This window comes from Xyrauchen texanus, chromosome 33, assembly GCF_025860055.1.
Source record: "Xyrauchen texanus isolate HMW12.3.18 chromosome 33, RBS_HiC_50CHRs, whole genome shotgun sequence".
NCBI lineage: Eukaryota > Metazoa > Chordata > Actinopteri > Cypriniformes > Catostomidae > Xyrauchen > Xyrauchen texanus.
Genome location: NC_068308.1, coordinates 18434785 through 18462754, shown reverse-complemented (window position 1 = coordinate 18462754; position 27970 = coordinate 18434785). Strand labels below are relative to the sequence as shown.

The 27970-nt window shown below is 36.3% G+C and overlaps 1 protein-coding gene across 2 annotated transcripts; it reads left to right on the top strand.

Annotated features, from left to right (window-relative positions):
• The first annotated feature begins 270 nt into the window (after positions 1-270).
• LOC127626863 (TOM1-like protein 2) lies at positions 271-17418 on the top strand. 2 transcript variants are annotated; one of them, XM_052102954.1, is made up of 15 exons: positions 271-351; positions 956-1040; positions 1288-1366; positions 1486-1635; positions 2666-2800; positions 2984-3151; positions 3248-3364; positions 6066-6199; positions 6323-6371; positions 9029-9194; positions 10882-10999; positions 12287-12359; positions 13559-13618; positions 14110-14146; positions 14230-17418. In XM_052102954.1, exons 1-15 carry the CDS (start codon positions 300-302, stop codon positions 14382-14384), a joined length of 1578 nt encoding a protein of 525 aa, XP_051958914.1. In that variant the 5' UTR covers positions 271-299; the 3' UTR covers positions 14385-17418. The 2 variants fall into 2 exon arrangements, with proteins under 2 accessions (XP_051958914.1, XP_051958915.1); XM_052102955.1 differs by lacking the exon at positions 13559-13618.
• The last annotated feature ends 10552 nt before the right edge of the window (positions 17419-27970 follow it).

Below are 27970 nucleotides of genomic sequence, written 5' to 3'. Positions count from 1 at the left end.
ACTGCAATGCAGCATACCGATTTAAACTGCATGTTTCGCATATTATTTACAAAAAAGGGAATATTAATTCTACACTGTATAGTATTCCATTCTGAACACGTTCTATGCACCCTTGAATAAAGGACCAGCGGAGCCACTGCTGCCCCTTTAACTAGCTAGCGTGTCGATTCATTTATAGACAGCAGGTTTCTCCAATAAGGACGCTGTGCTGAATTACGCAAGCCAATGAGAATCACTAGTGGGCGAATCTTAAGTGTTTACTATCTCATAGACTGTTTGTCGTTGGGTATGTTGTCAAGATGGAGTTCTTGCTGGGAAATCCTTACAGTACTCCAGTGGGACAGTGTATTGGTACGTTTTTCATAACTAAAATAATGCTTAAAATCTTGTCGTAACAAGTTAACGCCTTGAGCGATGCGTCTTTAGCTATGCTGCTGTGAAGGAACTGAACATATGGATAGCCTGTATGTTAGCTGGCTAACAGCAAATGCTCATTCATGCTAGCAGTTTCTAACTTGCAGGTCGCTTTCAATACTTTCTTGTTTTAAATAGTAATGCACTTAACTCTTTAAATTACCGATTTTTAGGAAGGCGAAAATGCTTGACACTGAATTTGAACTACCTCGCTTGCAACTGCGTTTTTCTCTCACACCCCAGATTCTTAGCTAAAGCTTGAAGTGATGTGTGTGTAAATGATTCGTAATATTGATCAGCTAGTTCCATTTTATAAATGGCCACTCTGTGGAAGGAAACTGACTGCTTGTTTTGGCAGATAGCCAGCCAGCAAACGAATATTTCATAGTGTTCAGCAATTCAGTGCACTGTTTCATCAGTGCCGATGTCATCCCAGCCTGTATAATTAGTAACAGTCAGGATGACAGTTAATTTGTTTCGTGCAGATTATTGATCAATATTTGTTCAATGAAAATGAATTTTTCCTTTTGATCGTCCCCAGAAAGGGCCACAGATGGCTCCCTACAAAGTGAAGACTGGACTTTAAATATGGAGATATGTGATATAATCAGTGATACAGAAGATGGGTGAGAACTGAAAGATCTAATATTCATAGCATGTAGCAGGTTAAGTTGCAGAAGATGTGTCATGGTTTCATTATTTATTTTTTTTTCATATGTAGAATGCTTAATTATGTCTAAATCATCAACAATGTTATTTGGGCAATTTGACCATGCTTGCAGCATTATTCATACTGTCGTTTTTACTTTAAATTGAGTTTTTTGGCTGCATGAATGTGTCTGTTTGAGTTTATTTCATGTATCTGATCTATAGGCCTAAGGATGCCATTAGAGCAGTGAAGAAGAGACTTAATGGGAATAAGAACTACAGGGAGGTGATGCTTACACTGACGGTGAGCACAACCAATGAAATAAAGATACCCTTTACAGTCTGAATAACAGCTGACAAAACACCCTTGGATTGACTTCTTTAATCTGATTCTCATGAACATCATCTTATGATTATGTTCAGGTTCTTGAGACGTGTGTAAAGAACTGTGGGTATCGGTTCCACTCACTCGTTACCACCCGGGACTTCATCGATGGTGTTCTGGTGAAAATCATATCTCCTAAAAACAATCCACCGGCCATAGTGCAGGACAAAGTGTTAGCTCTGATACAGGTATGGCAAAAGTCACCTTTTATCCCCTTTTCTCCCAATTTGGAATGCCCAATTCCCACTACTTAGTAGATCCTTGTGGTGGCGCGGTTACTTGCCTCAATCTGGGTGGCAGAGTACAAGCCTCAGTTGCCTCTGCTTCTGAGAACGCCAATCAGTGCATCTTATCATGTGGCTTGTTCTGCATGACATTGCGGAGACATCGCATGTGGAGGCTCATGCTACTCTCCGTGACCTATGCACAACTTACCACGAGCGAGAACCACTAATCGCGACCAGGAGGAGGTTATCCCATGTGAATCTACTTTCCCTAGCAACCGAGCCAATTTGGTTGCTTTGGAGACCTGGCTGGAGTCACTCAGCACACCCTAGATTCAAACTTGTGACTCCAGGAGTGGTAGTCGCCATCAATACTCGTGGAGCTATCCAGGCCCCCAGACTTTTGGTTTTGATAATGTGAGAAAATTGTATTAGGGAAGGAAATATATGACATGAGGTATTTCAAAAGGACAGTGTCACGGAGAGAGAAGGTGCATGGCTAGTTACCTGATGCTCTGTAGTCAAGGAGACCTGGCCAATTCGCTGGCACTTGCGCTCATTACATCCAAGTGGATCTGGTTACTAGGATTGGCTCAAGTGACCAAGGGTGACTTCAATATGCTCTGAGTGTGATAACTGCCAGTGGTATTTCACATTTAATGTGATGTCAGAAATGACTCAAAATAAAATCTCCCATAATCTCTTGTCTTTTTGTGAGAATTGGGCAAGAATTGGGCAAGATTGGTCTGTGCTTGTCGACATGTTTCCATTAAGACAAATTTGTTTGTTTACTTAAAACGGCATAGTTTAACAAAAGCTTGTTTTGCACTGTGCCTACTAATATTTAATGTATGAATTGTTCCAGTAAAGAAGATTTGGGCTCTCAGAACTTATGTTCCTTGAAAAAGTTTGAAGTGTTTACAGCAATGCATATGCCATGTTAATGGCAAGTTTTCAAGTCATATAAATAGTTTACATATGCTCTAAATTTCAGGCTTGGGCAGATGGCTTCAGGAGTAGTCCAGATTTGACAGGAGTAGTCCACGTCTATGAAGAAATGAAGAGGAAGGGTATAGAGTTTCCTCGATCTGACTTGGAGACCTTGTCCCCCATCCACACACCACAACTGGTAGGTGCTGATGTCAGGCAAATTAAGGCTCACTGATAAATGTTCCTGCTTGCAGTAATGCATTAACAATTTCAATGTTAACATCAGGTCTCGTATAACATATTCCATCCCTTATTACGTAACTTTTTAGCTTTACAATCCCTCTTTATCTCTGTTCTTATTGTCTTGCTCTGCAAATAATAGCAACAAACTGCTCCAGAGATGGACCAGCCGAAATACAATCCCCCAGCCCAACCCAAGCCACAGCCTCACTCTGGCTCCGTTCCTCCCGTCTCTGCCCCTGTTACCCACACTTCTCCACAGGTGCCCATTCTACAAATCTCTGGACCCATCAACCCTTCCCCTGAACAGGTATGTTTTTCATACTTTTAACCACATAAGCTTAAATTGCATGTATTGGCATTTGTTTTAGTAGATTGAATAATAGCATAATTATATTTTTACTAGATTTGTAAGCTGCGCAGTGAGTTGGACATAGTCCGTGGGAACACTAAGGTGATGTCGGAAATGTTGACTGAGATGGTACCCGGTCAAGAGGATCCATCCGATCATGAGCTTATACAGGTTTCACGTTCAGAATATTTTGAACCAGTGGACCAGTCTTACAATTCCAAACTTTGTGGTATCTTCACAGTGACTTTGATTTTGCCAAGTAAGACATGGTCCTATATCATATCCTTGTTGGTTCTGGTACAATATTTCTATCAACCAGTCAGATTTTAGTGTTACAGCAAAGTGAAAGTTCACCTAAAAAAGAAAATGATCTCATCATTTACTCACCCGCATGCCATTCCAGATGTGCATGACTTTCTTTCTTCTGTAGAACACAAAGATTTTTTAGAAGAATGTTTCAGCTCTGTAGGTCCATACAATGCAATTGAATGGTGGCCAGAACTTTGAAGGTCCAAAAAGCACACAAAGACAGCATAAAAGTAATCCATATGACTCCATGTCTTGAAATTCATGTCTTCAGAAGCGATATGATAAGTGTGGGTGAGAAACAGATCAATATTATGTCCTTTTTTACTATCAATCTCCACCTTTCTTCTTTTGTTTTCGGTGATTCACATTCTTTGTGAATATCATCATCTATGGTCAGGGAGGAGAATTTATATTAAAATAATTAAATATTGATCTGTTTCTCACCTAGAACGCATTCTTAGACTACCTGCTTTGAGAAACTCTTAAACTATAAATTGTAAAATATGTCTTAAGTGTTCTGTCACAAAGAACAATTTATTATTTAAGATCAACAATGAAACTTAACATATGCATACCATTTGGACAACAGCATCAAAGCATCTTGGTTGTCCTAAAGTGGTCTATTTGAATTGTTTACTTGGCAACAAATCAAGATCCTTTTGGACAGCTCAGTCTGTACAAGCTAATTTATGTAAGTGATGAGGATATTCAAAAAATGAGATTTACTGTAAATGTATGTCATTTTTCTTTTTACTCTGGAAAGAAATGCTTTGAACAATAATAATAATAATAGTAAACTATTTTATATAGCGACTTTTTAATGTAGCTTTTTTAGGCACTTTACATAAAAGAACAAAATATAAGAATAAAAAGGATAAAGAAAAGACAAATAAAATAAACACAATATAAATATGCACATCAATATGAAGAATACAAAATAAAACTGACTACAAAAATAGATTAATCAGTAAAATCTTTGCTTAAATAATATGTTTTCAGATTCAAATATGCAAAGAGTCTATGCTTCTCTAATATCAATTGGTAGTGAATTCCACAATTTTGGAGCATAAGAAGAGTTATAAAAAGAGTTACATTTTGATCTGTTCACACTCAAAATTGTTTGATTCGCTTCAGAAGACATGGAAGATTGTGATTCGCCAAAAACAAAAGAAGGATGTGTATGTGAAAGTGGAGATTTGTAGTAAAAAAATACTTAAATATTGATGTTTCTCACCCACACCTATCATATAAATTAAATCACTGGATTCTTATGGATTACTTTTATGCTGCCTTTATGTGCCTTTTGGAGCTTCCAAATTTTTGTCACCATTCACTTGCATTGTATGGACCTTCAGAGCTGAAATATTATTCTAAAAATCTTTGATTGTGCTCTGCTGGAGAATGAAAGTCTGGGATGGCATGAGGGTGAGTAAATGATGAGAGAATTTTGTTTTTTGGGTGAACGATTCCTGTAATGGTTAAGGCTAGGGTTAGGAATTCTTTCATAGTTGTTCTAGGAATAACAAATGATGTTGATCCAACAACACATCTTACTTGGCAAAATCATGTTGACTATATGCTTATAATGCTCGATCCTCAAACGACCTACAGACAGGGTTGGGAGGGTTACTTTTTAAATATATTCCACTACAGATTACAGAGTACATGCTGTAAAATGTCATTTGTAACGTATTCCATCAGATTACTCAAGGTCAGTAATTTATTCTAAATACTGCGGATTACTTCTTCAGCACTGGTAGATTTTTTCACTTGTTTTGACTATAAAAACTCTTCCAGTACAGTAAGACAAAATACATGTTAAAAATACATTCTCAGAAAAACCTAAATATCTAATGCATTGTTGTTTCAAAAACTAGATGAATCAAATTGATCTTGTTTTAAAGATTTTTAGATATTTTTACAGGAAAACACTACAAAAATGTTCAAGAATAAGATTTTTTCCATAATATCAAAAGGTCTTACTAGAAAACATTTTTTATGATCTAACTTGAATTTCCTTGATAAAAATAAATATGATCGTGTCTGGTAACATGTGCATGTAAAATGGATAGAAATAAAATTATAACTTGGCATAAAGCTAACAATTTACACAAGGTTTATTTCTATTTCTTCTGCTCCAAACTTAGTTCAGACTTACTTCTCTGTCTGCTTGTATGAATGTAACATATCATAAGAAAGTGTTTCACCGCTGTTCAAATGCACTTTAAATCGCATCATTTATATGTATAAATGTTTTCCGTTTGAAAGGACTAAATATTAAACGAAACAAATGACAATAAAATGCAAAGTAATCTCTTCAGTAATCAAAATACTTTTAGAATGTAACTGTATTCTAATTATTAATGATTTAAATTGTAACTGTAGTGGCATACAGTTACTTATATTTTGTATTTTAAATACGTAATTCTGTTACATGTATTTCGTTACTCCCCAACTCTGCCTACAGAAGGCCACTAGAGGGAGTGTTGGAGCCTCTCTTGTGTAGAATAATATTGTCTTTTTTATTATCCAGTGTTACAATGTTTGCTCTGTTTGTTTGAAGGAGTTGAACAGAACATGCAGGGCAATGCAGCAGAGGATAGTTGAGCTCATCTCACGTGTGTCCAATGAGGAAGTCACAGAGGAGCTCTTGCACGTTAACGATGACCTCAACAACATCTTCTTGCGATATGAGAGGTGTGATCTAACAAGATGAATATACCTTTCCGTAATGCTTTATGAAGCAGATTTCTTCCAGTGAGTGTAAGTTTTCGATAAGTTACATTGTTCCTTATTGCTCACATTTTGTGTTCCTTTTAGATATGAGAGGTTCCGATCTGGCCGATCATCTCAAGGCTTTAACAATGGGGTAGGTTGTATCTTTTGTAAAAGAGACCTTTTATTTGTGTATTAGCATCACTTCATCCTCCGTATGTTTCATTCCAAAGACATTTGCTTCAAATTTGTGATGTTAAAGGCACAGCTCAGTCATGCAGCTCATATTTTCTTCCCCTCATTTGCTTGCTAGTTGTTTTAAGTTATTCTCTGAGAATGTGGTGTACATTTGCTTACGGATGCAAACGCTTTCATGCAGTTAGAAACAAGAGATGTGAATGCATGTTGGTGTTTTTTTTAATTGTGTGGTTTTTCTGTATTGTGATTTTTGTTTGTTCTATTTTTAATTTGTGTTATTGCTAGCTGAGGGAGGCAAGTATGAAAGTAATCTAATCCCATGCTTTTTTCTTTGACATACAGATGTTAAGGAATATCAATGTTGGCTAATATAGTCCTATGCTGCATCTAGCATGTTTTGATCATGAACCTCCCATAACATGTAGGATGTCAGAATGGATCCTCTCCCCTAGTCTGTGACCTTTGCTTGCCACCCCCTCCATCTCCTTGCCCACTAGTTCCTAGTTCCACTGCTTCTGACAAAAAGGCTAAATGGGGATTTAGGAAAGATGCATTTAATAAAATATGTATTTGTTATTTGATGGCATATTAATGGTTCTGTAGTTTCAGCTGTTTTGCTAGTCTCGCTTAGCCAGATTATGACTCTGGGCGGTCCGTGGGCGTGCCGTCTGAGGCAGAGACTACCGTTTTACCTACTTCCACTTAAAACCCACACACATTCTTTCTAAAATCTTTTTCCAAAACATTACTAACATTACCTTTTAAACAATAATATGGCTTTAAATTTGTTTATGTTAAATAAAAATGGTCACACTGTTAAATTTGAAATGCTTGTGTCCACACACTTTTCAGGTTTCTTACCAGAATTTACTCGTGTGATTTAAATAATTATGGAAAGGCAATCTGAAATTAGTTTTAGAACAATTGTAGAAAAAGTGAGGTTTATCTGAAATGTTAACTCTGGTAAACATAGCATTTATCACAGAATATTAGTTTTCATTATTGTGCTTTTGCTTATATTTTACATAGTACAGTGGCAAGTGGACTGTTTTTTTTGGCCCCCTCCGCATATTGAGTTGTTATTTTCTGCCTTACAATTCAAGTTAAAGAGAATGTCCTTTACAGTCTCGCCACTTTTTCATCAACGACTAGTGTACTTTGAGTTACAAATATTAGAATTTCTATTAGTCAAACAAGAGTTGGTGAAACTTTTGAAAGCCATGTGTGTAGTGTAGAGCTGCAATTAACAATTATTATGATAATCGACTAATCTAGCGATTATTAAAACGATTAGTCAACAATTCTGTGATTTATTGCAATGATTAATCATTAGCTCTTAACCGATTATTCAGCTTGTGCCCCGACTTAAAAGGTTGTATTAAACATGCTTACTAACAATAAAGAGGACAAAATCATCTTTTAAAAATACCTCTAAATGACATTCACTGAATTAAAGGGGAGTTTAATTCAGTAAAGAAATTCACAGCACAAAATCTATCGTTATCAAGTGTTTTTGTCTTGTTTTCCATTTAAAATTGTCTAAAAATCCTTAAAACAAGATACATTTACTTGAGAAGCAACTTATAAGATATTTAGACAGGCTTTAAGAGAATGCATCTTAAATATAAGTGTATTTTATATTTAAGTGTATTTTTCCACTTGGTTATACTTCTGCGAGTGCAGTAAAGACAAAATATACATATATTCAAGATCTATTCTCTAAAAGCAATAAGTAAATATCTTATCTGCTGCTTCTCAGGTGAATGCATCTTTTGTTCAAGGGTTTTTAGATATTTAAAAATATTTTTAATATTATATTCAGCATTCTCAGATTAAAAATTATTATTCTGCAGTATAGCTTCTGAAGTAAATGTGCATTGTTTTAAATGAGTTTTAGATATTTTTATTGGAAAACAAGCCAAAACAAAAACAAACCAAAAACATATTTTGTTGCGGTGTGTAATGGGGCGAAGACTTCCCTCTCTCACCTTTCTGTTCACCTCAATCCATCTTTAACTCACAAAAAAAAAACTCTTTCTTATTAATAAAGCTGTGTAGTCTCAATTTTCTTCATGATAAGAAATGCACAGTGACATATTATGATTCAATAGGCAGCTCCTGCTCCACTTATTCCACAATGAGAGTGCTTCTGTATTTACTTATTTGGTATTTTTGTATAATTCCCTCATACTGTTCGATCTACATCACCTGAAGCTGTTTGGAGTGCATCTGGACTGTGAGCAGTGTAATTCTTTAACTCCTCATTCAGGCACGAGCTGCTCTTGCATGTAATCATTAGAGTTTAATGTTATCTCATGTTACATTAAATGATGTCAAACGACTATTTTACAAAGAAAATTTTCGTTGACAGTTTTTTGTCGACGTTGTTCATAATATCGACTAATCATCCCTAGTGTAGTGCAAAGCATCCCAGCCATTCATCTTGCTGTAATTCCCCTCCATGATGATGCATTCAGAGGCTCTTTTTTTGTGTTGTAGTATGTAAATCAGTGTGACTGTGTAAAGGTAAAATACCAAATTAATCATCTATTTACCCTGAAGTGTCTGTAATCAATATGTGTGTCCTTGAGAAATGGTGTTATATGTCCACAGGTCCTTAACGAGGCTTCAGAAGATAACCTGATTGACCTGGGACCGGGGTCTCCAGCGGTGGTCTGCCCCAGGAACAGCGCTACTCCTCCGTCTAGCCTGCCTCCCTCCGTGGCTCCAATTCACTCTGCCTCTCCAGTCACACTCTCCTCCAGACTGGCTGTTTTGGGTGAGCCTTAGGCCACAATGTTCTTCACTCAAATATAAAAATTATTTTAAAATTTACCCTCATGTAATTTCAAACCTTTAAGTTATTTATTTTTTTCCATTACACACAAAAGGACTGCATTAGGTTTCCTCCAATACCAAAGTTTGTTATTGGTAGGATACCAGCAGGGTTGGGAGGGTTAGTTTCAAAATGTATTCATTACAGATTACAGAATACATGCTGTAAAATGTCACCATCATGTCACCATCATGTCACCATCATGTCACGATCATCCCACGGTCCAGATTACTGAGATCACATTTATTCCCCATTCTGATGTTTGAAAATTAACTGAAGCACCTGACCCATATCTGATAGATATATGTGCTGCACTGCTGCCACACGATTGGCTGATTAGATAAAAGCATGGATGATTGTTGGTGCCAGACGGACTGGTTTGAGTATTTCTGTAACTGCTGATCTCCTGGGATTTTCACCCACAACAGTCTCGAGAATTTACTCAGAATGGTGGCAAAAACAAAAACATCTAGTGAGCGACAGTTCTGTGGACAGAAATGCCTTGTTCATGAGAGAGGTCAACAGAGAATGGCCAGACTGGTTTGAAATGACAAAGTCTACGGTATCACCAATAGCCGCTCTGTACAATTGTGGTGAGAAGAATAGCAATGTAGAACATTGCTCGGAGTCACCGATCCAGAGTCAGTTTTTCTCATCCCATTCTCCCAGTTACTGGGAGCTGTAACACGGAGCAGTTCTGCTGCATAAGTCAGTGAATTGAGCAAGTATTTCACCCTGTGTATCATGTCATGGACAGTGGAAGACTAGTCTTATCTCTCTGCCTAAACATGTTTACAGATTTTTTTAATGCAGTGTGTATTAACACATGAATCAACCGTGTTTTACTCAACCGAATGTTGAACTCCTATTATGCTAAAACGCATAATTTTCCCGGCTTGTATAGCTAATGCGCATTAGCGAGTTGATTGACAGGCGATGTCTGTATCTAAAGGAGATTGGCTCTTTTTCCTGTAAGGTGGGACTTCGTTTCTACATCAATTGACTGTTGGGTGCTAGAGCTTCTTGGTTGGGCATTCCAATTTCTCCCATTCATTTAAATAGATAAATAGTCTCTGGCCTCACACTCTGTAGAACTACAATTCCTATCATGCACGCTACATCTCCTTTCTGAATTTTGCACAATTTTACTCCTGATATCTCGCAATACAGGGAAAGTATAGGTGTACAAAAGCAACGCGTTACTTTATTTAAAAAGTAACTCCGATATTATGGTCTAAAATGTCAAATATTTTGTTAATCTGTTGTAATCTGATTACGTAACAGGCATTACTTGTAATGCGTTACCACCAACACCGTACGTGACCATATCGAGATGTGAATTTGATTAACTGTCAAATTGTCATTGATTTCATCCCAAAAATGTCAAATTACGTAACATTTTGCTAATAGCACTATACTGTAGTACGTACTGAAATTAGCAACAAGATGTTAACGAAATTCTTATAGTGTTGAACAGAAAAAACAACAGCATGTAGGTATGGAATGACACTGTGTTCTGTAAAATGACATGATATTCAGTAAATTATGAAAAAAAGAAAATCATGTATTTGTTTTCAGTTTTTGGTTATATAAGGCTTTCCAGATTGATGTGAAAACTGTTTCGTTACAGATGTCGGTTCAGACAGTGTGAGTGGAACCTTGAGCTCTCTGACCAGCTGTCAACCTCAAGATGACTTTGACATGTTTGCCCAGACCAGGACTGGCACCATTCCTGACCAGAGGAAGAGGTATGAAATCAATCTCTTTTTAAATACTTTTTTTCTCAAGAGACCAACTGCATGTATGCGAAATAAACGAACCTATGCAGGGGTTCAGTTTAATTGTTCTGATAAAGTTGATACAAAATTGGTCAGATAATGGACTACTTGCACTGAGCCTTGAAATAATCTGTCTCGCTAGTTTCCGGTTATATGTGTACAGTGTTTCATAGTTGCCTATTTCTCAAAACTTCACTTAAAATTAGTGTTCAGAAGCAGAAGTTATGGTCTGTACATTTTCATAGACAAGAAAAAAAATATTTGGAACATTACTGTGTACAGTGTCATGAAAATTCACTGGAAGGACCATGTTTTTAAAGCTGTAATATTTCCCAAGCCGACCTGAGAAAGCAATGACTGGTATACACCTAGCGCTTTTTACTGTTTCTCCTCACATTGAGGCCTGTAGCAGACATTTAACCACAGAGCAGCTTCAACCACAAATGACAGAAGGTTGAAGGAGACTAGTAAAGGGTGTCAGCACCAGCACTCTTGGAAAGAAACAACTACACGCTTCAAACACTGCAGTGATCCATGTGTGAGACCTGTTTAATGCAAGCATCAACTTGTTTTAATTAATGCATGTTTTAATCACTATTTTGTGTCATTGTTTCACTATTAAGTATATATATCTATATGTTAAAATATAAATGTATTACGTGGAAAGCGGCCAAAGACAATGGGAATATGTTTAGTGTGGTTAAATATATTTCACATACTAATTTATCATTAAAACTGTTTCATTCTGTTCTGAGTGGTTTTTAAAGACTAGTCAGAGTAAGAGAATGCCTAATGTATTTATAAATCAATATACAGTATCTGGGAAATTTAACCAAACTAAAGTCATTTGCAATTGTTGCAAGGTGGAATTTATCATTGAAGCTCAACAGGTATGAAATATCCTCAATGAATGAAACACGTGTAACGAGAATGCCAGACAGTTGCTGGCTATATATGTTTGATTTATTTTTCAGGAACTGAGTTTAGCTACATTTGGAAAGGGAAAAAATATATTTGGAGACAAATTTCAGCATTTTTTAAATGTGAGATCAGTCATGTTAATGCCAAAAACATGATTTATTGTTTTAATCAAAAAGTAGAAATAATTTGCATTTCCATGAATATACCTCTGCATGTAGGTACCACACTGTAACTGGTAACGCTTGAGCCGCTGAATGCGGAGGCAGTTGTGCAAGTAGTTCAATATAGAGTTTTTTTTGCAACTTCACTCATGTGTTGCTGGTTTTGAACTCTCAGTGCACCATTCGAGGACACAAAGGCTTCAAGTGGAATGGCCCCGACTTTGGACATCAGACAACAAAACACTGGGGTGAGTGTGAGTGTGTGCTTATTTTTGGAAACAGAAAAAAGTTTTTAGCATTTTCTGTCATATAGTAAGTACACTATATGAGGATCTTTTGTTTTTTACATTTTTCATCATAGAGCAGTGTGTTGGTTTTGAGATATTTATGTCGGATTGGAATAAATGGCATATGAATAATTATTTTTTCAAAGGATACATATTCAAAGTACATAGTGCATAATGCACCCATTTTGTATCACACACACACAACTATTGAATGAGAAGGATGTGACTTTCAAGCTATGCAGAGAAAATTACAACAATTCATTCATATGAATAACATTTTGAGTTAGAACCTCTTTTTCGGAAACAAGAATCCATGATATACTTTAAAGGAACAGTTTTCCCAAAAATGAAAATTCTCTCATTATATACTCACCCTCATGTCATCCCAGATATTGTTTGTTTCTTCTGCTGAACACTGAATAATTTTTCAGCTCTGTAGGTCTATACAATGCAAGTGAATGGTGACCAACCTTTTGAAGACCCAAAAATCACATAAGGGCAGCATAAAAATAATCCATATGACTCCAGTGGTTTAATTCATGTCTTCAGAATTGATATAATAGGTGTGGGTGATGAACGATTCAATATTTAAGTCCTTTTTTTATTATAAATCTCCACTTTCACTTGTTCATTCTTCTTCTTTTGTTTTTAGCGACTCACATTCATTGTGCCTACTGGGCTGGTATTAAAAAAGGATTTAAATATTGATCTGTTTCTCACTCACACCTATCACATCACTTCTGAAGATATGGTTTTAACAACTGAAGTGTTCTGGATTACTTTTATGCTGCCTTTATGTGATTTTTGGAGCTTTAAAGTTCTGGCCACCATTCACTTGCATTGTATGTACCCACAGAGCTGAAATATTCTTCTAAAAAATCAGCACCTGACCCAAAATTCTTTGTTTGTGTTCAGAAGAAGGAAGTCATACATATCTGGGATCTGAGAGAATTTAAATTTTTTGGGTGAACTATCCCTTTAATTTGGTGCTTGATTTGTTACCACGTGTCCATTTGGGATAAGTTTGTTATTGGTTTGATAAAGACTTTTATGTTTAAGTCATGCTGTTTTATTTTTTGTTTATTTGCTTGAATTTTTTGTCATGTTTGGGATTATTTGTTTTGATTTGCTTGGTTCCGGTCCATGGTTTGGGTCTATAGGCAGCTCTTGACCAGTCCTCTGTCATGGATGACATTGAGGAGTGGCTCAGTACTGATGTGGTGAGATTTTCTTTCGTTTATTTTCTTTAGAATGTTGCATAACAAGATTGTGCGAAAAGAAATATGCCCCTTTAACAGCATACTTCTTTTTTTGCCTTTTTATTCTTGACTGACCACCTTGTACCCTCTTCTTGAGGTCACTAATAACTCTCCTGTATGGTGTGTTGTTTTTCAGACAGCTGCATTCTTTTCTTCTCTGGGATATTCTTATAGTTTATCATTTAGTTTAGTGAACACAGAGAATCTAGTGAATAAATGCCTGCTCGACATTCTTTATCATCTTATTTTCTATACTAATGCCTTTTTTGGATTTATGTTTGGGAATGATTTTAGCAATATGAATACAATATTTGTTTAGATAATCAGTTAAATCGAGAAACCTTCCATGTTATCAAGGTTGTTTTGATATGGTTGTAAATTTGTTGTGTTCCTTGTTTCAAAAGACTTCATGCACTAAATAATATGCACTTTTATTTTCTATTGCTCAACAGAAAGGAGATGAAGGAGAGGAGGGCGTGACAAGTGAAGGTATGGACAATTATTTGACTTGTTTCTGCTGATACAATTCTATGCAGTAATAATCTTCACTTTCCATCAAAACATTCTTCCAGAGTTTGACAAGTTTTTAGAGGAGAGGGCCAAAGCAGTGGAGATTGTGCCCACACTGCCAGTGCCCCCTAGTGACGACCTTTCAGCTGCTGCAGGTGCTTCCACAAGTGCAAGTAAAAAGGCGGGCAGATCCGAGGACGCACTCTTTGCTATGTAGATAAGTGTCAGTTCCTTTGGGGTGGCCCACCACACTACCCCTGTGTGTGTGTGTGTGTGTGTGTGTGTGTGTGTGTGTGTGTGTGTGTGTGTGTGTGTGTGTGTGTGTGTGTATTCGGCCAGCCGATTTGTAGATACATCAGCCTCTCCCTCTTTCTCTCCGGCTTCCTGCTTTTCCAGCACAAATCAACACTAGCATGGCTGCCTCTTGTACCCACTGAAGTAATCGGAACCATTTCATGATGCTATCCATAAAAAGATACATTTTCATGCACTAGTTTTCATTCTGTTTGAAAGTGGTGTACCAGATCCACCCATAACTTCTAAATATGTACTGTTCCCTGTGGGTTTGAGAGGTTGGTGTCTATTTTTTTAATGAATATTTGTGGTACAAAGCAAGGAAATTCATGATGAAGTCTACAGCAGGTCGAGTCATGTCTAGCTTTGTGTTCTCTGTGGTCCTGCATGCAACATCCTATCTGTCTTTCCTCTTAAAAGGGAAAAATTTTTTTTTTTTTTTTTTTTAGCAACTTGGGGTTTTATTTCAAATGTAGCATTGTTTTTTGCTAATTGGTTTTCTCCATTTTAATGAGTAATTAAAGGGATAGTTCACCCAAAAATGAAAATCCTCATCATTTACTTAAATATTTTTATTACATCTACTCTAAATATTTTTAGAAGAATATCTCAGCTCTTTTGGTCTATAAATTGCAATTGAATAGTGACCAAAACTCCAAAAGCTCCAAAGAGCAGATAAAGTCAGCATAAAAGTAATTCATAAGACTCAGAAGGAGTTATATTTTTGGTGTCTTTTATGCTGACTTTATCTCCTTTTTGGGGCTTTTGGAGTTCTGGTCACCATTCGCTTGCATTGTATGAACCTACAGCGCTGAGATATTCTTCTAAAAATCTTTGTTTGTGTTTTACAGAAAAAGAAATTAATATATTATATCTAGGAATGAATGAGGGTAAGTAAATGATGAGAGAATTTTACAGGTGAACTAACCGTTTAACCAAACAATGAAAAATCTGTCATGATTTATTCACCCTCATGTTGTTCCAAACTCATATGACTTTCTTTCCTTAGTAGAATACAGGAGATAATTTAATAATAATTGAACCCATTCCTGTTGGCTGAATTCATTATTTGGCATTTGACAGTAGCTCACATTAATGCTTAATTTGGGTTTGGAACAACATGACGGTGCAAATTTTAATTTTTGGGTGAAATATTCCTTCAGAGGCAAAATGTCAACTACTCATTGGCCACACCATATGAATTTAAATTTTTTTTTTTTATTTATAATTTTAATTTTTGGGTGAAATATTCCTTCAAAGGCAAAATGTCAACTACTCATAGGCCACACCATATGAGGAAATTATTTATTTCACTGGAAACTTTTAAATGCTATTTTTTACTTTGCAAAGTCATTGCATATTAGAAAGGATTTATAGGAACAACAAAAAAGTATTTCAATTTAATATACACTGAAAATATTAGCCTTTTGGCTGTGTTAAAGCTTTTGTTCAAATACAATTTTTTTTCTCTAGTTCATTTAAATACTGCCTATTATAAGACTGAAAACAAGTGGAATTTACAGAGTGCTGATGGTGACAGCTTAAATTGGATTTTACATTTCACAACTACAGCAGATATTGTGTTAAGCTTAGTATTGTTGCTATTAGGGAATGCCTTTAAGAACAGAATGTAGGTAGTACTCTTGTTTGGTCATCAAAGATTTGAACTTTAGTCAGTTGAATGTGCTCATATAATACCTATAGTTTGAGTGCTGTGTCTCACTGTTGTGTACATACAGTTTTGACGGACCAAATATTTAACCTAAAACAATAAATAGAGCATTAAGTCTGATGGCTTTTAGTGTCCAGAGGAGTTGTAGTTACATTGTATGATTAGCAGAGATTTCATATAGGCTATTATATTATTATTATTATTATTAATATAGATATTATTATAATAAGGTTCTGGACTTATTAACACTAAAATATTGTGGGTACCATCTATTTCTATTAATAAGATACGTAAGGGACACAATTGGTGGACACAATTTACCGATTGACAAGTGTCTCAAGACACCTATAACTCCCCCTACATATTCATTTGTACACTACGTTTAGTGTAAAATAGACAAATATTTTACTACACATGGATGCTAACTATCAATTTTAAATGCTGTTTTTAATATTTATGACACTATTGCTGAAATGTGTCATCTTGATAAGGATTAGAATGTGTAACTTTGTGGATATGGAATTATTTATATTCATTCCAGATTATTCAGCAAAATGTGGAATTTCATCTATCATTGCGGCACTACAGTTTTATTTCAGTTGTAATGGCTTTGGCTGTAAAAGTGTCTCAGAAATGTACAGTTTGAGAATGTAGAACAACTTTATTTTGATGAGTCTTTTATTTCAATATTCAGTAAAGGTTGCTATATATTAGAATCAAGTGGCCTGGAAAGATCAGATTCTCAGTCATAGGTTTTGAGTTTCCACACTCTTTGTTGAATATCATTTTCAATGCAGCTGGAGTGAAAATATCTCACTGACTTAAAAGGAATCGGACACATATTATCCCCAGCATTTGTTAATTTGTTATGCCAACGTCTTTGGTAGAGCACCCCTTTTTGTACTGAGAGCATTTCTTTATAAGAATGGCACCTTTCTTCTCTTTGATGTGTTTGAAGTTGTGTGTGTCTTTGTATATGTGTGAACAGCTCCTGATTTCCTGACATCTGCTGCAGAAACCATGTTTATTCTGTATTTACTAAGGGAAGAGTTGGAGAGAATCAAGCTTTCCAAAATGCAGCATTTTTATAAAGGGACTGAGTGTGTGAGGGGCTGGCATAAGCTGTACTCTCTTAACCAGTGATCATTGCTGTGGTTGATCTTGGTTTTGCAGATTATCCTGATGTTGGTCTGTGTGCTTACATGTTGTTATACCTCAAGTTGCTCTCTGTACCGTTTAATTCATGCATGTGTTGAACTCCAATAAAATAATACCAAGTTGGTAACCTGTTACCAGCCTGTCATTTATTTTTGTATGGCATGTAGAATGTATACAGGGTCTTAAATGGTTCAACACAAGTGAAGCTCAATCAACAGCATCTGTGGGATAATGTTGATTACAACAAACATTTATTTTGACTTGTCCCTCCTTTTCTTTAAAAAAAGCAAAAATCTGGGTTCCAGTGAGGCACTTCAAATGGAAGTGAATGTGGACAATCCGTAAATGTTAAAATACTCACTGTTTCAAAAGTATAGTCACAAGACATGAACAATATGTGTGTTTACATGATTGTAGTGTCATAAAATCACTTACTAACCTTTTCTGTGTAATGTTATAACCAATTTTACAACTTCATTGCCATGATAATGGAATGTCAACAAACCCTAAAATGACTGTAGAATTGACAATTTAAACAATTTTACATCTCAAATAATGAGTTTTAATAGAATTAATGTAAGTGTTTTTTTTTTTTTTTTTTTTTTCAATTATAAGCTTTACATTTCTGTCTTTAAACCCTCCAAAGAATTTGCCCCATTTACTTCCTTTCAAGTGCCTCACTATATTTTTAAGAAAAGGAGGGACAGGTCAAAATAATTTGTGGTATTCAACGTTATGCCACAAATGCTGTTAATGTAGCATAACTTGTATGAACCCGTAATATTTCTTTAACAAACCAAACTCAATGACAAATCTGTCATTGACCAGGTTTACGTTAAATATTAAAATTCAAAATTTCCTTTTAATATATTTAGTATATTCTGATAATGTATGTGTCATGTAAACATGCAAACCCATATAAGCCATAACAAAATAGCTGGCATATCCCCGCATTAATCGGAATTTATAAAAAATATGTTATGTAAAATAATTGAGTGCTATAGGTGAAAATTGGCCTCCGATCCTCATGGGGGGTTTGGGGACATGCTCCCCCGTAAGAAAATGTTGTACATTTTAAAGTTAAGTACTTCCATCTGGTGCACTTTGAGAGCAAAATTAAGAGGCTAGTGTTGTGCTCTTGTAAACTATTTTGTGCTCTTAAAGCTGTAATAGGTAATATTGAAATAAATTGAATTGTGAGAAACAGCGCCCCAATTCTTCCCCATATACATGATGCTCTTCATCCCCTGCTAGGGTTGAATTGACAGAGCCAAGGCCTGTCTCACCAAAAGCGATAGTATAAAATTAGCTGGATTGACACTACCCGACCCACAATTTTCACTCAGAGCTAGAGTCTGTGGTGCTAACTAATCTCTCACAGGGCCTCATTTAACTTAGACACCATGTCTCTTCCTCATCTGGGGTTTGACATCTCTTAAAATATTTTTGTATGCGCATTCTGAAAAGCAGGGTAAAAACAAGGGATGTCAGTTTCAGCTTTTTATCTTTTCACGTTACCTCAGACTGCTAAAGCTAGCTAGCTAGTGAAGGCGTAAGCAGTGTAATGTTATTCCAATTAACCTAGTAACACTAATGTTAATCATCATGATTGTAACTTCGGCAGTAATATTATCTGTTTGCTCTTATACACTGATGATGATAAATTGTGTGTGGAGTAGTGTATAAATGCAGTGGATACATTTGATGTTAATGTTAATTACTTCAAAGATTACCTCCTCAACCATATAATGTTAGACGGATCCAGGAATACTCCAGTGCATATATCTGCATATCTGTGTGTGAGAGCGCATGAGTTTACAGCAGTGGACCGTGAGGAGCTGACTGGTTCACGAGAGAGAGCACAAAACACAACCTTTTATTTTATGTTATTATGAGAGAAGTGCAAAAATATTTTAGATGAGAAGTGTAAAAAATTTTTTGGTTCATTATTAGACCATGGCAGGCCGCCAGAATCTAGTCAATTAATAGGAAACACTGAAGTACATATGTTGTTCATTGGAAATTTCAATGTTTACCTCAAAAATGGCTAATTTCCTGATTTATCATTAAAACATAAAACAATTTATTTTGGTGTAACATTAGTTTACTCTAATATGAACATCTAAGTCAGTCAGTTGCTGGTTACTAGCATAAGTGGACTAGCACACCCTATGCAGACCATTTATTATAGGGTTCAAAACAGTGTTACTATGAATGCAAACTTTAGTACAGTGAAAAAGACACTATTCGCGTAACATAAATATATAAATGACCAACGTTCTTTTGAATGTCCATGTACTAAAATAAAATATTTAATGCCATGTGTGTACCTTCATTTACTATTAATATTATTTTGAATGGCCATGTAAAATGAAGCAATGTGATAACAAATTTACCTTGTAAAAATTAAAAGTAGTCCATTAATTTACCTCATGAACATTTGCTGACCCATGATGCATCGCAGAGCTAATGTGTGCTTCTAACTCACTTGCACCTTTATAGCAGCTGATAATTGCCAGCTTTACATGTCATACATTCTGCTTCCCACGGATCTCAACCTGGACAAAAGCATGGGCATTTTTGGTGCAAATCTTCTGTAAATTTGCAGTTTCGTTTGGGCATTGTTTCCACTCAACTGTAACTTGCTGCTACTGTCAGTGTCAAGCAACTGTTTGATGCCGAACACAACAGTGCTTCGCGGAGAGATTGACAGGCAGGAATATATCTATTTGGCCAATAGTTGCTGCAAGCCTCTTATAATCAACCAATTGTTGTGTGAGAAGGCGGGACTTCCAAAGCGGGGTTACAGCAATGCAAATATGCGAGCGCACACAATGAAGTATTAGACCATAATGTAACTAGAGCCGAATCCTGGACATTTTCGCACATATGGAAAAAGAGGAAATGTCTGGGAATACCCTACATTTGGATGTCCTTGACCAGCCCACAAATTTAAAAACATTAAGCTAAACACTTGATTTCCTAACCGGGCCATATTCTGCTACACCTGCTGTGCTTTCCCAGCCCCAAGGGTCCTAGGGCCTGACCGGCTTCCTCTCGGAGCCTGCTTTTAATCTACATAATGAATTCATGTAGAGGCTGATGAGTAATGGATGACCCTTGCAGTACTACACTAACAAGCTGGGAACTATCTGACATCTAGCTATCTACACGTTCCCTTCAACATTAACGTTAGATGGACCTGCGTTCAGGGTACTTCACAACAGGTTCACTAAACGCCTTGTTCACAGACAGAATATACATACATGTATGTGTGTATAATATATATATATATATATATATATATATATATATATATATATATATATATATATATATATATATATATACACACACACACACACACACAAAACATCTTACAGCTACAAGAAATTGAGGAGGAATTTAGAAAGAAACCATAACCTCTTTACTGTCTGCCATCATCCGATTCCCAATCTTCTGAGTTCCCTCCTTTTGGAAAAATAAAACCCATTATATTAGGAAATCACAGTTAGTGAAAGAGTATGATAAGGGTGGTATCAACGCCTTGGACTTTGAATCAAAGTTTGTGGCATTTAAGAGTAAATGGTTGAAATCATACTTATCACAGCTTGAATTTCTTTTAAAATGTGATTTTTAGGTAACTAAGATTCCTATTAAATTATCAAACTTCCACAAACAACATCTCCAATACAAAAATACTAATATTCATTCACAAACTTAATACCCGTCTCATACCATTCACTTTTAAACAATGATTTCATATTAAGTGAAATGACCCTGTTATTCCATAGGGTGAATCCATATGGAGAAACAGGGTCATTTAAATTAATATGAAATCATTGTTTAAATGTGAATGGTATGAGACGGGTATTGAGTTTGTGAATGAATATTAGATGATAATGGTAACTTCTTGGAACATATTGGCTTTTTGCTCAAGTATAATCTTAACCGCACTTATAGAGAATATAATAAAATGTGTAAATCATTACCATTATTACAGTTAATCCCAAACACATTGATGTATGTGAGAATAAGACTTTCACCAACCTTACCAAATCTAGTCATTAATGAATGTAATTTACAGTAAATGTATTAATGATTTTTGGAAATCTAGAATGTTTTTGGATTATTATAGAGGATAGTGTGCACAAGTTCCAAATATGAATGCCTTGTCCATAGATAAACCACATTTCATATTCATCAAATGGCCCATTTCCCCTAAAGTCAAAGAGACTCACTTTAAAATAATTTATCAAATATATCCAGTTGCTGACTTTCTTAGAAAGAGGTTCAAATTTGAAGTAGATCCCTGTGAATTTTGTGAGGCAGCTGATGAGTCTCTGGAACACTTGTTCTTTTTATGTCCTATGGCCAAAAGCTTGTGGTCTGATTTACATAATTGGCTGTCATTTAAGATTGATGACATCCCAATGTTTGACTTATCACACATTCTCTTTTATATGGATAATGTAGATTCATGGTGGCATGGTGCTCAAACTGTTGAAATTCACTTGCGTGCTGCGTTTATGTGCCGTTTTGTCCAACATTTAATGCCATACATTCTGGCTTGCTCTCACTCTCCCATCTGGCGGTGTCGTGGCCGTTTATATGCCGCACTCCCCATGCTCACTGGAATTAGAGACAGGTGTTAAACAATTTAGCTCAGGTGGAAGTGCCCTTACTGCTTTCTCGCTCTCCAGACGAGCACTCTACCATGCCCCTGCTGCCACATATCCCCACCACCCGACTCAGGCCGGGGGGCCATCCGGCCTGCCTACCTGTCTCTGTGGCCGTGGGCACTGGCAGCGACAGGGGAGCAGGAGCCCTTCTCATCCTCTTCCGGACGGCCAGAAGCACTGTAGGAATGGCAGAGGATGCTGTCACTGGGACGGCCAAGGCTTCAGGCGCTGGCTTGTTGACCGTGGCAGGTGTGGCCGTGGAAAAGTATTACTGTCGTAACCCACAGTGTAAGGAGACAATGTAAGCCTCAAGGCATAATCAATTATTTCCATCAGGAAAAGTTCACATCTGCCTCCAGGCAGACAGGATTTCACTGGCTCGTTGAGTCCAAAACAATAACAGTATTTTAATGCAGTGTCTCCCCAATTGAAAATCTGGGTGAGACTGCAGAAACGCTCCGTATACTTGCTCGATGGTATCATCACCTTGTTTGAGAGACAGCAATTTTAAAGCCGCTAGATCCACAATGGTGGCCAGCTGTTCTGTAACGTTTGCAGGAAGACGTCAAGAGAAAGAGGATCTAAATGCAGGCTTATTTAATAAAAACTAGAAATAAACACAGGAAACTAAAACATGAAAACAGAACAAACCATCACATCCATGAAAGGTAACAACTGACAAAGAACACAGGAAAACAAAGGGATTAAATAAACAAGGGGCAAACGAGGAAACAAGGAACACCTGGGACTAATAATCACAAGAACCAATGAAATAAAGACAATGACAAGAACAACAAAGCCCTTAATCAAAACACAAGACAGACAGGGAACAATAAACATACATGGGGACCTCCAGTGGTCACCAGGGAAATCGTGACAGAATGTAGAATTTACTTAATATTTTCAAAGCATCTTATCTGCTATATTTATTTCACCACAAAATAATGTGTGTTAGCTGAAACTGAAAATCTATTATTCTAATGCAATATTGTTTATGATAGAGAACATCCCTTTAAAAAGAAAATATGCTGTTTGCATAAGTATTTTGTCCTTGTGTTGAAAATTTTACACAGATTAAATATGTGTGCCCTACCGAGGACACATTCTAACCCTATAAGACATGCAATTAGCTCTACCAGTGAAACTGTTAAAAAAGAGATTGTCAAATGATCATAATCACCATGAATGTCACCTTTCAGTGATATTATGCTAGTTAGACTTATGTGGCTGCCAGTGAATATACAGCTTCAAAATTTGTTTCACCATATTGCCTATACTCCTAAACCTTTGAAGACAGAATCTTCTGTGCACGTGGACGGATTTAACAACAATTTAAAGTAAATGATGCAAGCTCCTGTGAAAATTAGGCTTTCGTGGCATATTCCTAATTTAAGGTTAAAAATAAAACCTCAGATGCTAGCTGTATACTCACTTTAAAGGTGCACATATTCCTTTCCAGGGGGTTGATGAAAATGAATTATTTCTTGATCATAATCCAAAGGACTGTGAGTTTGTTTACATTATGTTCCCACTTTGTGCTGTGTAATCAATACAGTAACCTCCACTCCTCAAATCAATGCCTTATTATTACATGGAAAAACTTAAATGCTTGTATTGAGAGAAACACAGGTAACGGATTTAAAACAACACATTTTTAATAAGACATGGAATGTTTTTATTATACTTAAAGGAATTCTCCAGCTTCAATACAAGTTAAGCATAATCTACAGCATTTTTGTTTTATTTATCAGCAAAAATCTGTGTTACAGTGAGGCAATGGGACAATCTATAAATGTTGAAATACTCACTGTTTCAAAAGTAAAGTCACAAGGGTGGCCTGGGTAGCTCAGTGTGGAGGGCAGGGTTGTGATGCTACACACCTGGACCCTACTAATCAAGCCTCCGAGAGCGATAAAGGCCAACCGGAGAGAACGAGGGAGGAATGTGGCAGGGCGGAGGGCGGGGCCGGGTCGTGATGCTACACACAGCCCCTAATCAGGCTAATCAAGACAGCAGTGCGATAAAACCTTGTAACCCCCAGTTATTTAAAGTTTTCTCTTAAGCGTCTAGGTTATTCAGAAATATATGTACACATCCAGCACTTATTCATTAAATTGAGCTATTCGGTGAATGCTACTGTACATCCCAAGTGTTCACTAAAAATCACACCTTAAGGAAATTATGATCGTTTATAAGGTACTTATTATTGCATTATTGGATTTTTTCCTCCTGTATAAACATGCATTAAGTTTTTTAAGGAGTATTTCTTAAAGGCTTCATCACTAGCTTGTTTTTATAATAATTTCCTGGCCAAAATCCAATTATAAAACATGGGAAAAGGCAACAAAAGTTAAACAATTTGAGTAAATTAGCTGTTTTTGTGGGTGCTATTATCGTTGCACATCACTGATTTCCCAATTTCCTCATTCAGTGCTGTTTACTTAGCCTTAAGCCTCTTATTTCACTACTCAGACAATGCTTTAATATAAGGCAACGAGTATGTGTTAAAAATTAGGGCTTTATTTACATATATGAAGGAAAAAATATATATAAAAAACATTCTCTTAATATTTAAACAACAATGGACAAGCTAAGAAAACAGCATTGGTTACAATATTCCTGAACAATATATATATAAAAAACAAATTGATTAAAAAAAAAAAAAAAGCTCAGGGAGCTAACAGTAAGCGTAACGCCATCAACAGGGTGAAGGAATTTTGCTAGAGCTTTGCATATTGGGGGTATATCAAGCCTTTTAATATCAAGCCTTGGAGCACTTTATGCTAAGTTAATTTACCTAAATATATCCACACTAGAGCACACAACATTAACAGCGCTGTTAATAGAAACCTACTGATCCAAAACATTTTTAGAGTTAGACATTCATTGGGGCAGTGCAATATTTACCTTAATATCAGTGATCGATCAGAGGATTTGCAAGCTAGCATATAAGGCATTTAATTATAATTGTATCAGGATAGGTGTTGTAGTGGCAGAAGGATTTGAATAAGGTCACATCTCCGTCTAACCTTGCAAGTGTAATGCTATATTAAATGCCACTCATGTTAAGTGTGTTGAAACATTTCTGATGCAGTCACTTTATAATATAAAGGTTAAATTGAAAAATGTCCCCTCCTGAGCACAAAGCAAGCCATGATTGATACACCTTAGAAGGAAAATAAATGTTAACAGGCTTTCATTTTAAACTTGCCGCTTTATGAGTGATATGTATTCTAATAGAGTGTTTGGATCAAATTTAGTCTGACTTCAGATGAAAGAAAAAGGTCAGACAGAGAGATTAGGGAGATTTGGAGAAGGTTAGACTGCACTTGTCTGACAGTTTGTTAATATTCAGTTATGTCTATTAAAATATGGGACTATTGTACCATTTTGTTTTTCTATACCATTAATAAGAATTTTCTTGACACAAGTAAAATATACTTATTAATGTGACTTTAAATAATAATTTGTTTATCACAAATGAAACACCTGTTTATTTCTACTCTCTTAATTTTTTATTCTTCATGAGGCTGCTGTGGCTAATTTGAACATTATTGCAAAACTGTTTGATATCATTGAGATTTATTGGTATTATTTACACTTTTAATCAATATTTGATTTATTTCCTCCAGCTTTGATGGAGGAAATTGTATCATTTGGCAGTTTAGACCCACTTTATATTAGGTATCCTTAACTACTATGTACTTAAGCATTTGATACAATGCACTTATTATTTACACACATGTTTTTGCATTGTACTTACATTTTAAGTACCTGCATTTAATTACCTCTTTAGTTGAACTGTTAATCTTACCCCTAAACCTAAACCCTACCCCCTAACCACTATTGCTTACCCTACACCTACTTGTACCTCAACATCAGTAGCAGCAAATGTGAATCTTGTGAGAATTTTGCAAAACAACATGTATTGACACAATAAATGCATTGCATTGTATGTATTTTAATGTTAGTCGTTAAAGACATCTAATATAAAAGTGGGACCGCAGGTTTTTGTCCAATGTGCCATAACATTTTTATTTTTTTCTGTAGAATATTCTGTCACCAAAGTGATTTGGTATAAAACTATAGGCAACAATGGTCAGTATGTAGCAGTAAACAAGAGCTATTAGTGATGCTAGATTTCAGTTAAACTATTAAAATGTCACGAGTGCAGACAAACTCTTTTTCTGAAATGACCTTTGCACTGTCCATCATTTAAAGATGCATTAAAAAAAGGAGAGATTCCTAAATAAATCCTTACAAATCATTAAACACCCCTGGGAAGGCTTTAAGTGCTAGAATACATTGCTGTTGGCCAGAGGAACATTTGCTCAGTCTCTCAGTGATTGATACGGATCACAGACTGTCATGGGCCAATGATACACATTATAAACAACATATGTAAACAATAGAATCACTCAGTCCTCCTACATTATGCAGGCAATGCTGATTACACTAACCCTCATAGCTATGTTTCATGCATTTGTTGTGAACACTACAATAACTAAATATCCGTGTCTACAAAATGGTGCAGTGCCAAAAAATATGCCAAATTTACTCTTACTCCCCCAACAACTGTATTTGTAACCCCGTGGCAGCTGTTCTTTTTTTTATATATATATCTTTTTATTATTACAATTATTCCAGGGTAATAATATACAAAGAATAATGTTAGGAAATTAATATAATAATCATAATATAATATAATTAACAAAAAAAATTTTTTTTGCTAGATTTATGCTGCTAAATTACGGCAGAGATGCATCACCACTGTTTATGAAAAGGTTCCATTGAAAGTCAGGACTGATTGAGTTATCAAAAATAATCTGGTTCACCCTGTTTAGCTCCTGTTTCTATACTTTTCTCAGCTTGCTACCAAAGACTGTAAAGTCCTGAAAATCATGGCAATATACAAAGTGACCTTTTCAAAGTTAGCATTAACTGTGCACACTGTTTTAAAATCTTGGTGAAAATGGTGTATAATAATATACAGCTAATGTAAACTCAGCAAAAAAAGGAACTTCCCTTTTTCAGGACACTGTATTTTAAAGATAATTTTGTAAAAACAGATCTTTATTGTAAAGGGTTTAAACAACGTTTTCCATGCTTGTTCAATGAACCGTAAACAATTAATGAACATGCACCTGTGGAACGGTCTTTAAGACACTAACAGCTTACAGACGGTTGGCAATTCTGGTCTCGGTTATAAAAACTTAGTACACTAAAGAGACCTTTCTACTGACTCTGAAAAACACCAAAAGAAAGATGCCCATGGTCCCTGCTCATCTGCAAGAATGTGCCTTAGACATGCTGCATGGAGGCATGAGGACCGCAGATGTGGCCAGGGCAATAAATTGCAATGTCCGTATTGTGAGACGCTTAAGACAGCTCTACAGGGAGACTGGAAGGACAGCTGATCATCCTCGCAGTGGCAGACCATGTGTAACAACACCTGCACAGGATCAGTACATCTGAATATCACACCTGTGGGACAGGTACAGGATGGCAACAACAACTGCCCGAGTTACACCAGTAACACACAATCCCTCCATTAGAGCTCAGACTGACCGCAATAGGCTGAGAGAGGCTGGACTGAGGGCTTGTAGGCCTGTTGTAAGGCAGGTCCTTACCAGACATCACCGACAACATCGTCATCTATGGGCACAAACCCACCTTCACTGGACCAGACATGACTGGCAAAAAGTGCTCTTATCTGACGAATCACAGTTTTGTCTCACCAGGGGTGATGGTCGGACTCGCATTTATCATTGAAGGAATGGCCTGTACTCTGGAACGGGATCGATTTGGAGGTGGAGGGTCCGTCATGGTCTGGGGCGATGTGTCTCAGCATAATCGGACTGAGTTTGCTGTCATTGCAGCAATCTCAACGCTGTGCGTTACAGGGAAGACATCCTCCTCCCTCATGTGGTACCCTTCCTGCAGGCTCATCCTGACATGACCCTCCAGCATAACAATGCCACCAGTCATACTGCTCAT